At 29.9% G+C, this 15,041-nt stretch overlaps 1 protein-coding gene across 6 annotated transcripts in view; it reads right to left on the bottom strand.

The window, feature by feature from the left end:
* Mipol1 (mirror-image polydactyly 1) overlaps positions 1 to 15,041 on the bottom strand; it is a 318,255-nt gene that overhangs the window by 163,209 nt on the left and 140,005 nt on the right. For all 6 annotated transcript variants that reach the window (XM_071607845.1, XM_071607843.1, XM_071607847.1 and 3 more), the window contains one exon: positions 3,792 to 3,899. In XM_071607845.1, coding sequence (XP_071463946.1) covers positions 3,792 to 3,899 — 108 coding nt within the window. The remainder of the gene's footprint in view (positions 1 to 3,791; positions 3,900 to 15,041) is intronic.

Genomic DNA, 15,041 nt, shown 5'->3' with positions numbered 1-15,041 from the left:
TGAAAGGGATGAATAGGGAGGACACAGAGAATTTTAGGGGCAGTGAAACTGTTTGAGTTTCAAAGAAGAGAAAAATGATGAAGACACAGCAACAGAGAACTAGGAATGAGTATTTGAAGAGCCAATAAAATTGAAATCTGTTATCATTACATTGATTAGGATGTTGGATATGATAATGAATAATGAATAGATAATGGTTTATTTACCATCAAAGGTCACTTATAATCTAAGAAAGAATGGCTTTTAACAGAATTATATTAACGAACTCCAACTGTAGGAGGTTAAAGATGTGTGATAAGGCAATTGGTAAAATAAAAAGAAGAAAGGTAATGTACATAAACTGTCTTATTAAGTTCAATGTCGGGCTGGTGTTATAGCTCAGCAGCAGAGAGCTTGCCTTGCACATGTGAGGCACTGGGTTCGATCTTCAGCACCACACGAAAATAAATAAAGATATTGTGTCCATATAAAAAAATCTTTAAAAAAAAGTTCAATGTCTACATATTTAAGGCTAATCTAAATTTATTTCTAAACCATTAAATGTCCATAAATGTGTTCTTCAAGAATCTAATTTCTTTTTCAATTGTAGTTGGACACAATACCTTTATTTATTTATTTATTCATTCATTCATTTATTTATTTTTATGTGGTGCTTAGGATTGAACCCAGGGCCTTACACGTGCTAGGCTAGCCCTCTGCCGCTGAGCCACAACCCCAGTCCCAGGAAACCAATTTCTTAATGTCAGTGGATACAATTTATTTTAAATGAGAAAAATAAATAAGGTTTTTTTTTTTGTAAAGACAAAAAAACCCCACCAAAACCCCTCTATGTATACAAGTATTGGTATAATTCAGTTCCTCACACTGTAGGTACCTCTGTGTTTTACCTTTTATTAGGAAATTTTTTTAATAAATACATAAAACTAGGAGAAAAACGTGCCATATCTAATAAATTCACTTAGTATAACTCCTTGCTACTCCAAATAGAATGTTTATAAATGACCAAGTGTATTTGTATGCTTTACCATAAAAAAATTAGGAAGAATTTTCCAGTTATTAGAATAAACAAAGACATTATTATTTGAATGACACTAGATTATTGAATAGTATTTCCTTGTAAGTAATTATGATGATGCTGTAATCTTCAATTTGGAAAGAATGGTTGATAATTAACTTAAGATTTTTTCTTCCCCAAGCATATTCCTACAACTCTTCCTTATTCTAATATATTCCATGTTTACATAAATGTCAAAATATACTCTATTGTCATGTGTATCTAAAAAAATACAAATAAAAATTTTTAAAAATGGGACAAGAACAATGTGTATGTTATCTGTCAAATAAAATTCTCCACACACACAAAGAACTGTTTCTTTTAGAAAGTTCAGTGAAATTCAGTAAACAAGTTGAATTTTTTAATTCCTACTCTCTCCAAATCTACCATTATTAGTGATATTCATAACAATACTATTTATAATAAATAATCAAATATATTATTGGTAGACTGAAAGCTTTAACATTGCTCTTAATGCTGATTTAGATATAAACTAAATATTAAATCAGTTAACAAAAATGATACATACATGTACATGGGTTGAAAAAGATAAGCATACAAAAAAGCAGAGTTTATTATTCGAAGCTTTTAGGACAACTTATAGATAGAGCAGTGTATTTTTAAAAAGCACCAAACAACAACATTCCTGAAAGGTAAGAAAAACTTTTAAAATATGATTTAGAATAAATCAGATATATTATAAACAATCCAATTTTCATAATAAATTTAGAGTTTCTCATAATGAAATATGGTTTAAAATGACTAAAAATAATTCAAAGTCGGTGTCACATAAGATGGACATTTTAAAAGAGCCTAAATGAATACAGAGGCTTATGAAAGACTGAGTTGATGAGAGAGTTTCCAAAACTAATTCTTCTTCCTTTCCTTACTCTACCAAGAATTTAAGCTGGCTTTAGCTAATGGATGAGGTTATCAAGGACTAATAAAAAGCTCAAAAATCTGAAATTTTTGCATAAAAAGATGAGAAACTAGAAACTACTAATGTAGTACATTTTTCAGGAGTAAAAATGAGCTATATTTATGTATTACTTTAAGTTTTATGCTCTATAGAAACTGCTCTTGTATAGTGGTCTGGTTTTTATTTTGAACTTGTGAGTTTCTTTTGGTGTACTTATTTTCTTCTAATTTTAATGATCTCTTAGAATTGTGCATCTATTTCTTTTCATAATTGAAACACCATTTAATTAAATTTAACCTAAACATACAACCCAAAATACCAGAACAAAGGCCATGCAATAACTATATACTTAACAAACTGGAATTTTTAAATTGAGGTCCTGTTTTAAATGGAAACAATCATATTATATGAAATCTCTCCCCTAATGGTGATAATTTAGCATGCATTCTGGAAGCTGCCTTAAAAATAATGTTTTCCATTTCGCAGGTAACATTTAAAACATTGTCGTATTTAATTTTCATAAAAGAGTCTACTCCTTGGAAGTAAATAAGAACAATCATAGCAATCTATAATTCTCTCTTTTCTCACTTATCTTTCTGGTCTAACTAAAAATTCAATCAGAGATAAGAGAAAATACGTTGTACTAAAAAACAAAGTTATTATAAGCTTAGCACTAAGAATTTCAAAATGAAGTTAAACATATTTTGTAGAAAAATCTGACTTCTACTAAACCGCCCACTTTATTGACAGACTAAAAATACTTTTCTCAATTTTGATAGTGAGATTTCTTAATTCTGGCCTAGTGTATGACCCTGTTAATACCATGGTATTTGCAATCTGCAGCAAAAAAGTGACTTTGAAAGAACAATATAATCCTCTTGGTAGCAAATCTTTTCTTACTATACCATAAAACAATGATAAATCTTTTGTTTTCCATGAATTTTCTTTAACCTGTTCCTGAGAATGCAAGCACCTTGAGGGTAGAGGCCATTATTGTGTCACATGCATTATAATAGGAATCCAGGGAAAAACAAAAAAATAGAACAGAAAGTCACAAGCATCTGAAGAAAAAAATGTAATTACCAGAATCTAAACAATGTGCTTTTTCACAATTACTGAATCTATACGGCAATGACAATTTATTATATAATATATTCCTCACTTGTTTCAGATTCTAGTTGAATATATTAGCTCTTTATTTTTTAAAATATTATGTTTTAGTTATAGTTAAACACAATACCTTTATTTTATTTTTATGTGGTGCTGAGGATTGAACCCAGCACCCCACATACGCTAGGTGAGCGCTCTACTGCTGAGCCACAAAGCCAGCCCAACTCTTTCTTTTTTGTTGTAACAGTATAAGTACTCTTTCAGTTCCCAAACACACTCCACATATGCTTCAGGAGTGTCAATTCTGTGGGTTACTCTTGTGACAACTCATTTTAAAAATTATTATAATAAATATGGGTGCAAAGAAAGGGCCCATGATTTAATTTTTCATCTCAGTGAAGTTACTTTTTTTATTAACTATAAAAGGTAATAATATAAAAAAACTGAAGAAGAAACAGAATAAATAGGTACTAAAAGTTATTAATACACTACTCAAAATTCAGAAAATATGTTGTTTTCACGTACACATACATGAAATAAAATAATACCATAACAGAAGGGTGCTGTATCTGTGTTTAAAGAAGGGGTTGTTGGCAAACACCACAGCTCACTTCTGCTGAAATGTACACAACTGATATATGCAGCACAGAAAGCTGGCACCAAAGGCTTACAACCTTAATTTGCCTGCAAGAAGGAACGGAGATTTACCTTCAGAGCACGTTCTTGATTGTTTTCAGCAGTCAGATGTCTCATGTTGTTTGCTGAAGTCTGGTTCTGCTCTTTCAGATGATGAAGCTCCTGCTCTAGCCGTTTGCACTGCCACAGGGGAAGAATCCCATTAAGTAAAGGAGTTATAGCATTTTTTTCACCAAGCCATATGAATTAATGTAAATAATACCACTGTATTCTCTAAAAGACAAGGTTTTGTTTTGTAACAAGAATGGTAAGTAAAAGTAATACTGAATACAAACAAAATAACATTATATATAGTACTCTGGTAATTAAATTACAATTTTCAGTTAGCCTTCTTATTCTAAATATTATGATATAAATCACAAAATACTTATTTTTAAAAAATAATTAAGGTCAAACTATATTAAAAATTATTTTCTTCATTAATCGTTCTGATTTTATAATGTGCTGGTTGTATAGAAATATGCTTCTAAGATTCTCATTAGATTCAAAATACACCACAATATTATATTCTATGATTAATTTTTATTAATGCTTTAAAATAAAAATAATCCATAAAATATACATTAAGAGATATTTCATGTTGCAGAGAAACAATCCTGCCTTAAATAACCAAAATAAAAACCAGCAAACCTATGCTATACTTGAGATTAAAATAACCCCCCCCCCAAAAAAAAAAGAGATTTTTCAGATTTTTAAAGAAATCTAAACCATTTCACACAAAGTCATACAGGCTATAAACTGATAGATTGCCAATGAGGACAGTATAAAGACATTTAGATGATTGGTTAAAGGAATAAACTACTAAACCAAAGTTTTAGAAAAAAGTTAAAAATCACTCCTTATTTTATTTTCAATTAGGATATTTAAGTACCAAGAACACATATTGATTCAAGATCTGAACAAAGTTCTTTCCAGATTATTTGACAATGAATAAAAAAATTAGTTTTCATAATACAATCAAATTGATGTTTCTTACTATCCTAATATTGATTTCTTCTGCCTCCTGACCTCTATAATACTAAGCAGTCAGTTCTGATGTTTCCTAACTTTGAGCAATATATAAAGCTTTTAAATGAAAAAGTCTAACCAGACTCCTGATACTGACTTAGATTACATGACACTTATATACAAATATAACAGTGAGTATACACATCTCATGCATACAAAATAAAGTATAAAGCACAAACACCTTTATAAAGGAAATAAAGTAACCACAATATCAAGACATTTCAAATTAATATTAATTTAATTTAGCAGATAGTTTTGTTGAAGCTAAAAAATCTACAAATATAGTACTGACTGATTCAGTGGTATATCCTTTTACATTACCATGTTCAGTTCCACCATGTGCTAAATGAAAACTTAACTCACTGACCACATTTTTAAAAAAATTACAGTGAAAAGTTTTGTGATATGTATCACTTAGCTTTTATTTGAATTTACAACATGTAACATGATTTACATTCAATCTAACACCTGTCCTTTTTAGCCTATAGCATGTAGTGTTGGTCATGTAGTGAAGACAAAACTCATGAGCCATGAAAATGAATAAGGCACAGTAGTATCATAGTTCAGTAGATATCTTCTGTATCAGAATTATCCTCTATATTTTCAATAAATTTTAACACCAAATTATTAAGTATTATAATGGAATGACTAAATATAACCCATGACAGCTCAAAGGAAAAATGGATAATTTTGATAATGGAAGAAGTATGTTTCATGAAGCAGATGACAGTTGAGTTGGGTGTGTTTGGGATACATGATTTTCTAAGCTAAATCTGGAAAAAGAAAGAATATAAAAGAAAAGGAATGAAGGTGAAAACATCAGGGGTATATATCAAAAAAGTAAGGGAGCACATGGCAAGTTATCTGACCACCTATTTTTATTTCAAGTAAATGTGGAATAACCTCAAAAGAAAGTTTTTCCCCCATCTATATAATGCAAAAATTTTAAAAAAATCATTCATTTTGCTCAAAAAATAAAAGTTGAACTTATTTTCTTTTGTTTAAATTTAAACATTGATTTGAGAATCAAATTATGTGAACCATATAGTTTTGAAGAGCGTACAAAATATATAAATGCTCTTGTCAAATACATCCTTGAGATTTGTATTTATATAAATTTATATTTAACCATATTAAGGTTTATTTAGATTTATTTAATCCTATATGATTTATTCATTTACTTTTATACTAAAAAAAATCTAATACCCTCCCTACAATCATATACTCATGTATAATTTCTTCTAGCTTGCTTTTTTCTATAATCTTTAATTTTGAAACTTATGTATTTTGATGCAGAACATGTAACTCTTTATTCATAGTAATTATTATATTGTAGTCATTTTATAATTTTATATAATATTTAAAAAGTAGACAATAGAAGAGAAATATTGTTTCTTCTCTATTCAAAATCTACCCTTTACATCTAAAGTTTTCTTAATATCCTCACCAGTATGATCTTTATACATGTTTTAATTGTTTAAAAATTTGTCATTTCACATATAAAGAGGGAACGGGATAATAGAATGGAAACTGTTATATCTATCATCAAATCTAACTTATGTAAATAAATCTTTCACAATTCCTTCGGATTAACAAAACAAAACATGAGGGTTGAGGATGTAACTCAGTGACAGAGCTCTTGCCTAATATGCATGAGGCCCTGGGTTCTATCCACAGTGTCAAAAAAAGAAGAGAGAAAGAGATATAACACACTATAAAACATATGTCTCCCCTTGAATCTTGCTCTTCTTTTCTCCCTCAAGAAACACCTACTCTTCAGTGCATTTTTATTCAGCCAATATTTATTAAGCAATTATTCCATGCCAGGCAGTTTCAGATTATGGGATTATGGGGGATACAGCATTCAACAAAGTTGATAAACATTTCTGTCCTCATGAAGCCCATCTTCTAGTTGGGAAAAAGAGACAATAAGTCAATAAATGAAATATATAGTATGATAAAGATAAAAATGTTATGGACAAAGCCAGAACAGAGAGTAGGAAGTGTCTAAAGAGTTGGTAAGGAAATGCTTAACAATTTAAAATAATAAAGACATAATGAAGAAAAAGATAAGTGAATGAAGACCCTAAGATGATAAAACAATAAATCTTGCTTATCTTTGGAAGGAGTAACTGAAGAAGGCACAGTAAGTGTAAAGATCCCAAGACAGAAGCTTGATTGGCATGTTTAAATAGCAGTAGGGAGAATCCTGTTGCAGGAATGATATAATGAGCACTAGATGAGATATGAAGAGTCCGAGGTCCTTATAAAGAGTATGAGTGAAATGGAAAGTTTCTAGAAGATTTCTCTTACATTAATATATGTTCACGCGTCCTGCTAAGTTAAGAATAGACTCTAAGAAGGCCAGGGCAAGAAGCAGGAAGTCTAGTTGGCAGATTATTGGATAGCTCAGGAGAGAAATAAGGTGACTAGGTTGGTGGTAATATGCATATGGCAAAATAAAAAGATTACTTAATTTGTTTTACAAATATTTCATTTCAGATTGCTGTGATTGACGTTTTTTTCTTCTTGGGATATACTTTTCTGTTTTGTTATCAACAGTGAACTTGACTTGTAAAAACTGAGTTTTCTTATTTAATTCTCTAGAACACTTTATATAATAGTCTATTCCTAGAATAATTAGTACAAAAAACCATCTGAGTTTTCCTCTGGGGTTCAACTTTTCTGAGATATAGTTATAGAAGTTCTTTTTAGTGAGGTAATCTCTGCCTGAAAACGTGATTATTTTCTTTTTATACTCTTCACTGGAAAGAAGTATAATATATGTTATTTCTTCAGCACTTTGAAGATATTATGCAACTGCGGGCATCTATTGTTGCTAATGCGAAGTCACTATTAGTATAATAACAATTCTTTTGTAGGTTGATCTGGTTTTTCTCAATTGTTGCTTTAATAATTTCTGTGATCCTCCTGCCTCAGCCTTTTGAGTTGCTGGAATTACAGGCATGCACCATTATGCCTTGCCTTCTCTTATTTTTAAAATTTTAATTACTATAACTTTCATTTGTAGATGTTTTCTTACTTTCTTTTCCAATTCCGCCTATCATTTTTCATGACATTCCTTTTACATGGCTATTAAATTATTTCTGTTTAAATACAGATTTTATACTCTTTCATGTTTTTCTATGACCTCAAATATTGATGACCATATAGTTTCAATTATCCTTTGTGATGGATTGGTTTTTTTTATGTGGTGTGTAAAATTTTTACTGTGCCCATCTTTATCAGTAATGAATTTTTTTATATTAACTTGTATGTGGAAGACTTGCCAGGCTGGTTTTGCAATTGCTTCTCTTGGGGGAACAAAAGTTTAGTCCTTGAGGTAATATTTGTATGTGAATGTCCCAGTTTGTGGATTTTCTTTATGGCAGGTAATTCCAGGTCTATATATAGTTTTGGTCAGAGACAAGCTGTCTTGTTGTTTCTTTGAACTTTTCTAGATTCCCTTTCACTGAAGAGGCACAGTCTTTCTAGGTCTGGGTATATGCTAGTACTTCCACTCAGTTCCTGTCTCAAGTGGCCATATCAGAAGTCCTTTAATGGTCAATAAAATCCAAGTTCTAGTACCTGGGATGTATGTCTAGTCATATATTTCTAGTTAACTACTATGCTTGTAGCTAATTAGGTTTCTTCTTAATATTTAACTTTCACAGTCATTCTGTTTTTTTACTCTTTCTGAAAAAAAGGGTATCTGTGTATACTTGGTGAGGGTTAGTCTCATGCCAATTTTTTCATATAAAAACTGTGACCAAATAGGTAAGAATAATATTGGTACAATAAAGCTGATTTTGCACTGTGATTTTTTTTTTTTATCTATATTGCATTTTTTTTTGGCTTAGTTTCTATGGCCAATCAACATAAAAGGGACAGAAGATAAGGCCTAGGGGCCACCCAAAGTGGTAAGTGAACCAAAGGGCTATACCAATGATGTGAGTTTCCCTACCTTAATGTCTGAAAATAATTAAGTCAAATGTTAAGGAAGATTTGTTCCTAAATCAATTTACATATTAAACATTTTCCTATGGTTTTAAACATTTTTTCTTTTGAACTGCCTCAACTAAAAATGACAAATGTCTTTCCTGTACATATTCTGCCCAATATCAACTTCTTAAAAGTTCTAATGCAAAAATTAAGACATATTCTTTTATTTTTCATACCAAAACTTTTAATCTCTCAAATTGAAATAGTATTTTAGCATTCTTGAGAACTGGTATTCTCACCATAGGAAGACAAAGAAACTGATTTAAGATACAATAAATAAAAACTCTTTAGTTCAGAATTTAAAGTACCAGCATAGAGAAACACAAGTTTTTCCTTTAAAAAATGTGTACTATGTGTATTTTCTAGTTCAGACCATGGAAAGAAGACAGAAACAAGAGAAAACCCAGTAGTAATGAGGACAACTGACACCTGGACTTAAGTTACTCAAGAACCAATTCCTGCTAAAAATAAAGGGTCCTATTGATATATAGCTGATTCCAGATCTTGGCCAAGAATGTGCATGCTGATTAGAAATCTCCAGTCATAGCAGACAGCAACAAATTATCAGATTCAAAAAGGACTCAGAAGTGAACTTGAAAATCCTCTGCACTGGCTAAAGAGAAGACAATTTGAGTATCAATTAAAATAGTAACTACACTGCACTGAAAAACATTAACTGCATTTACATTATTGATTTCATAATGAGAATAAACTGTCACTGCTATAAATAACTAGTAAACCAAGCACTTATGTATGCTTTCTTATATAAACTTTACCACTGTATAATCAAAAGAGTAGATAATAAGATAACTCTCACGGAAGCACTCTAGCTAACAAAGAAAATAGAAATGTTAGAATATCACAATTTTGAAATTATTAAGATATTAATAAGGTACTATAATCTATTAACAATGTAGAAAAAAGCCAATCCACTCACTATGTGGTTCCAGATGAAAGAAAAAAAATTCACCTATAATGTGCTAAGAATGAACCTAAATATGATCAACTTTTAGCCCAAACTGTCATATTCAAAGAGGAGAACAGAGTAGAACTTGTTAAATGACACTACAAAAACTCAGTGAAAAAACTGCAAAACTGAAGAAAATGGAAAGCTCAAGGGGAATCCACTATAAATTAAGAGTATTAAAAGGCATTTCAGGGGCTAGGGCTGGGGCTCAGTGATATGGTGCTTGCCTGGCATGCATGAGGTTTGATCCTCAGCACCACATAAAAATAAAATAAAGGTATTGTGTCCACCTACAAAAAAAAATACATATTTTTTTTTAAAAAAGAGAATTCAATCATTAGCAACGTGTAATTTTTAGATACAGCTTTATAACAAAGATGTAAAATTATGATATTTATGAAGGCACTGAAATTTGAAAATTAAACTGAATGTTTCCCAATATTAAATTATTATTATATTTTTGGATGTGATGATACTGTGGTTATATTTTAAACAAGAGTTTACATACTTTTTTCTCTATAAAATTACAGAGAAAAAGGATATTATATATGGGATTTCCTTTAAAATAATAAGAGAAATATACTTTTATTTTTATTTTTTTAAATTTTTTTTAGTTGTAGTTGGACACAATACCTTTATTTTATTAATATTTATGTGGTGCTGAGGATTGAACCCAGCGTCTTGCACGAGCTAGGCGAGTGCTCAACTGCTGAGCCAAAATAAAGAATATCTATATTCTCATACTTCTTAAAATTACAGTTAAAAATAATAATAATTGTAGCAGGATGAAAATACCACAGGATTCATGATACTAACTCTTTAAGCACACTGGTTAAAAAGATTAAAATTTGCCAATACAACAAATAAAAATTAATTCTACAATGCAAGCAAACTAAACATATAAACACAATTCATGATGACATTTTACAAAATTAATTCATGTAGTATTTATTAGAAGATTTGTAATTTCCTTTCATTGATCATTGAGAATTCTAAAGAACTCTATCAAGCAGATGACACATCATTGTGATTTCGTATTACTTTATGCTTTCTTTATCTTCTAAAAGATAAACATGCCTTCAGTTCCTAACCGAAAGTTCCATGATAGTTGCAAAGTTTTTAACAGCTGCTGTTTCTCCTTCCCTACAACCTGCTTTTGGTCATATATCATCTTGATCACATTATTATCAAACATCTTCCCACTTGGATGCTATACAGCTCTTTTCTTTGCAGACAAACATAACATTAGACTCTTCCAAAACAGATAGTAAACTTTGGTGTCAATGTGAATTATATACTTTGAAATGCAGATGTTTGGATCACTTAGGATTGTATAAATATGCTTTTATTCCTTTTCATGTAGAAGAATAATTTAAAACAATTTCATTTTATATTTTAAAATAATAATTTCAATGATTTTCCTAGTATTAAAATAACTAAAATAGTTTTTAAATTTGAAAAGATAACTGTTTTCTTTAAACCCTGGAAAAATATCAACAACGTGGATTAGATAAATACTTATATAATGGCAAGAAGTTTAGAAATAACAAAGATTAGAAAAAGAAAAGCAATGTGAATCTCTTGACGCCACATATGCAGCAGGTTTTATGTATGTATATTTGTACATATACTTTACATATAACCTAATTAAATTACTCAAAATATTCATTGAGCATCCAGTAGGCAATGTACCAGTCCCCATCAGGCAATATCTCAGGTAAGGACATGTTTGTATGTGTTTCTATCTATACCTAAAAATATGTGTATACATATATGTATTTATAATTACACATACTTCAAACTACATATAAATATTCCTAAAGGATCACATGAAAGTAAATAACTAGGGATTTGATAATGATTTTTTATATTCAGATTTTAGACTATTATTCAGGAAAGAATAAACACCTTAAATTGTAAAGTAAAAGAATTAGTAAAAAGGAAAATCATTAAAGAAGGTACCAGGATGTAAAAAAAAGTATTTATTTAGTATGCTATGCTGTTAAAATATCATATCATAATACTATTAAATTTATTATAACACTAGTTATAGTTTCAAAAAGTCATTCATTTAAAAAAATGTGATTTGCATCTATTTCCAAAATAAAACTTAACATGCATTTTTATAATAGTCAATAAACTCCCAGTGAGTATTTTTAGTATATGTCAGGCCCTGTTCCAAGCATTTTACTTGTATTTAATCAGTTAATTTTCACACAGACTCTATGAGTTAGATACTACTATCCCATTTTGGATAATGAGTGGAAGCAAAGAGTAATAAATCACTTCTTCAAACTTATACAAATAATACGTAGAATTAAAATGCAAGCCTTATAATTCAGTTTATCAAGAAAATTTGTAGTGTATACAGGTATGTGCAATAGAAAAGGAATGCAAATAGCTATAAATGCAGAAAAGGTTAATGGTAATATTTTAAAACTAGAAATTTGGGCAATAGAGAGATAAAATTTTTCAAGTAGCATTTACATCTGTTTCAAGAAAATAAATACTCAACATATAGAATGAACAGGACAAGCTAGTACACAGAATTATAATGCTTTTAATTCAGTTCACTCATACTCAAAAAGTTTATGCTAAATTAATGAAATCCACCTAAGCAAATATATCTTACCTTTTAATTTCATATTATAAGGTTAGCACATCAAAATGCCCTTTTTAGGGATATAAAACAAAACAATGGCTATTCTTTTGTTACTGTTGAAAGTGCTTTCTTTTAAATACAGTTCTTATAAAAGCTACATATATGTATATGTGTGTGTATACATACACACACATTTATACTTGCATGTTAATACTGCAATATATCTACACAATATGCATGCTTATATAAACACACATACTCATTGAAGAAAACTGACATTATATTTTAACATGTTAACACCAAACATACATATTTTTTCTTTGTGTAAACTTAGTAGAGATCAGTGAGTCTATTCACTGCTAATAGTCAGCAAAGTACCTGAAACAGGATATATTAAATATGTACTTGTTGCTTTACTGTATTGCCTGTTTATGAATGGCATTTCCCAAACAACCCTGATAAATTTGAAAATCACGAAGGTTCCCTAACTTTATCCTAAAATGAGACTGCATCCCATTCCTGCAGCATGCTTTCTCCTCTACCCCAACCATCATACCTTTGGTTCAGTCTCTAAATTTTTCATCACTGGCAAGGGTCATGTCCCCCAGTTTCAAGATCTTCCATATTCTCTTCTATTCTAGTAGTTCCCAGTGCTGGCTGCCAATCAAAACAACCAGGGGGGTTGAAAAAAAATCTGTGTATGTGTGTGTTTATGTGTGTGTGTGTGTGTGTGTGTGTGTATATTTTAAATGGAGGTTTTCAGGCTGCACTTCAGGGCTAATAAAAATTTCAGACAACTCTTTCTAAAAATACAGCTCTGGTTGATTCATACTAATTCCCACTCACACTAATGTAATATACTTTACTAATTCCTACAGTGCTTATAGAATTGAAATTATAATTAATTGCAAAATTAATTACAAATTAATAAGATTCATCATGACAATTTCACATATGCATTTAATGTATTTTGGTTGTAACCACCCTTCATTTTCCGTTTACCTGTCCAGCATTAAAAAGGAAGGAAATTCTGATATATATTAAAATGTGAATCAATATTAAGGACATTATGTTAAATAAAGTAAGCCAGTCATAAAATGGCAAATACAATATAATTTCACTTATATAAGGTACCTAGATTAGTCAAATGCATACAAACATAAAGTAATATGGTTATCAAAAACTGGGGAAAGAAGGAAGAGTTACTGTTAATTGGCTACAGAGTTTCAATCTTTCATGTTGTGAAAATCTATAGTTTCACAACATGAAAACTGTTGTGAAGATGGATACTGGTGATGACTGCATAACAATGTGCATGTACTTCACACTACTAAACTGTACACTTCAAATTAGTTAAGTTGGCAAATTTTTTACAAAGTAAAAAAAAATTATAATAATACAAAAAATGAAAGCCATGATAAATCACTTCATTTGCACTAATGGCTATAAAATAACAATAATAGGCATTGGGAAGAATGTAGGGAAATTGTACCACTCACACATTGTTGCTGTAAATGTACAATGGGGTAGCCCTTTGAAAAATAGTTTGGTAGTTTACTAAAATGTTAAATATTAAGATACCATACTATTGCAGCAATCCCACTGCCAGGTATAAACCTAAAAGGAATAAAAATATGTTCCAACAAAAACATACACATGAATGCTCTTAGCAACATTATTCATAATAGTCAACAGTGAAAACTACTCAAATATCCATAATCTTATAAATGGATAAACAAAATTAGCTATGTCCATACAATTATTAACCAATAATTGTAAAAGCATTAATACAGCTATCAAAGTATTAATACAAGCTACCACATGGATAAACTTTGAACATAATATGAAGCAGCCAGTCACAAAAGACCACATATTGTAGCACTCCATTTATATAAAATCCAGAAAAGACAAATCTATGGAGAGAGCTTAGTGATTGTATAAGGATGTTGGAGGGATATTTGGAAAGAAGTTGTGTATGCATAAGCAACAATCCTATTTTTTTGAGTTAAAAAATCAGAATAGGGCTGGGAATGTGACTCAAGTGGTAGCACGCTCGCCTGGCATGAGTGTGGCCCGGGTTTGATCCTCAGCACCACATACAAATAAAGATGTTGTGTCTGCCGAGAACTAAAAAATAAATATTAAAAATTCTCTCTCTCTTTCTCTCTAAAGAAAAAATCAGAATAAACCTTCCAATTTCATTTTTTTCAAAACTGTTTGAATATACTGGGTTTTTAATTTTTCTTAAAACATAAAATTTGGTTATCAAGTTATTTTTTAAATTTAAAAAGTCTTATAACCTGGGCAAAACATAAATTCTTTAAAAAACACAATTTGTCAAAATTTACAAGAAATGGAAGTAAGAACTAGGGTTTTGCAGAAAGTCTGGCCATTACCAAATGTATTAACATGAAGTTTTTATTCATTATCTTTTCTCTTTCTACTTACATTGATCCTTGAATTATTTCAAAGGGAAATGTTTTATTTTCAAATATTTATGAATATCCTAAATATCTTAACCTTATTCTTTATTTAGTTCCTTTGTGGATAAAAAATATACTACTAAGATTTCAATATTTTCAAGTTTATTGTAACCTATTTTAAAGTTCAGAATACAGACTAGCTTTTTGATTGTTCCATGTTAATAGGATAAGAAAGTATATTCTACAGTGGTTGGCTATTT

Source organism: Marmota flaviventris, chromosome 2 (genome assembly GCF_047511675.1).
Source record: "Marmota flaviventris isolate mMarFla1 chromosome 2, mMarFla1.hap1, whole genome shotgun sequence".
Lineage (NCBI taxonomy): Eukaryota > Metazoa > Chordata > Mammalia > Rodentia > Sciuridae > Marmota > Marmota flaviventris.
This window is presented reverse-complemented; position numbering and strand designations above follow the sequence as displayed.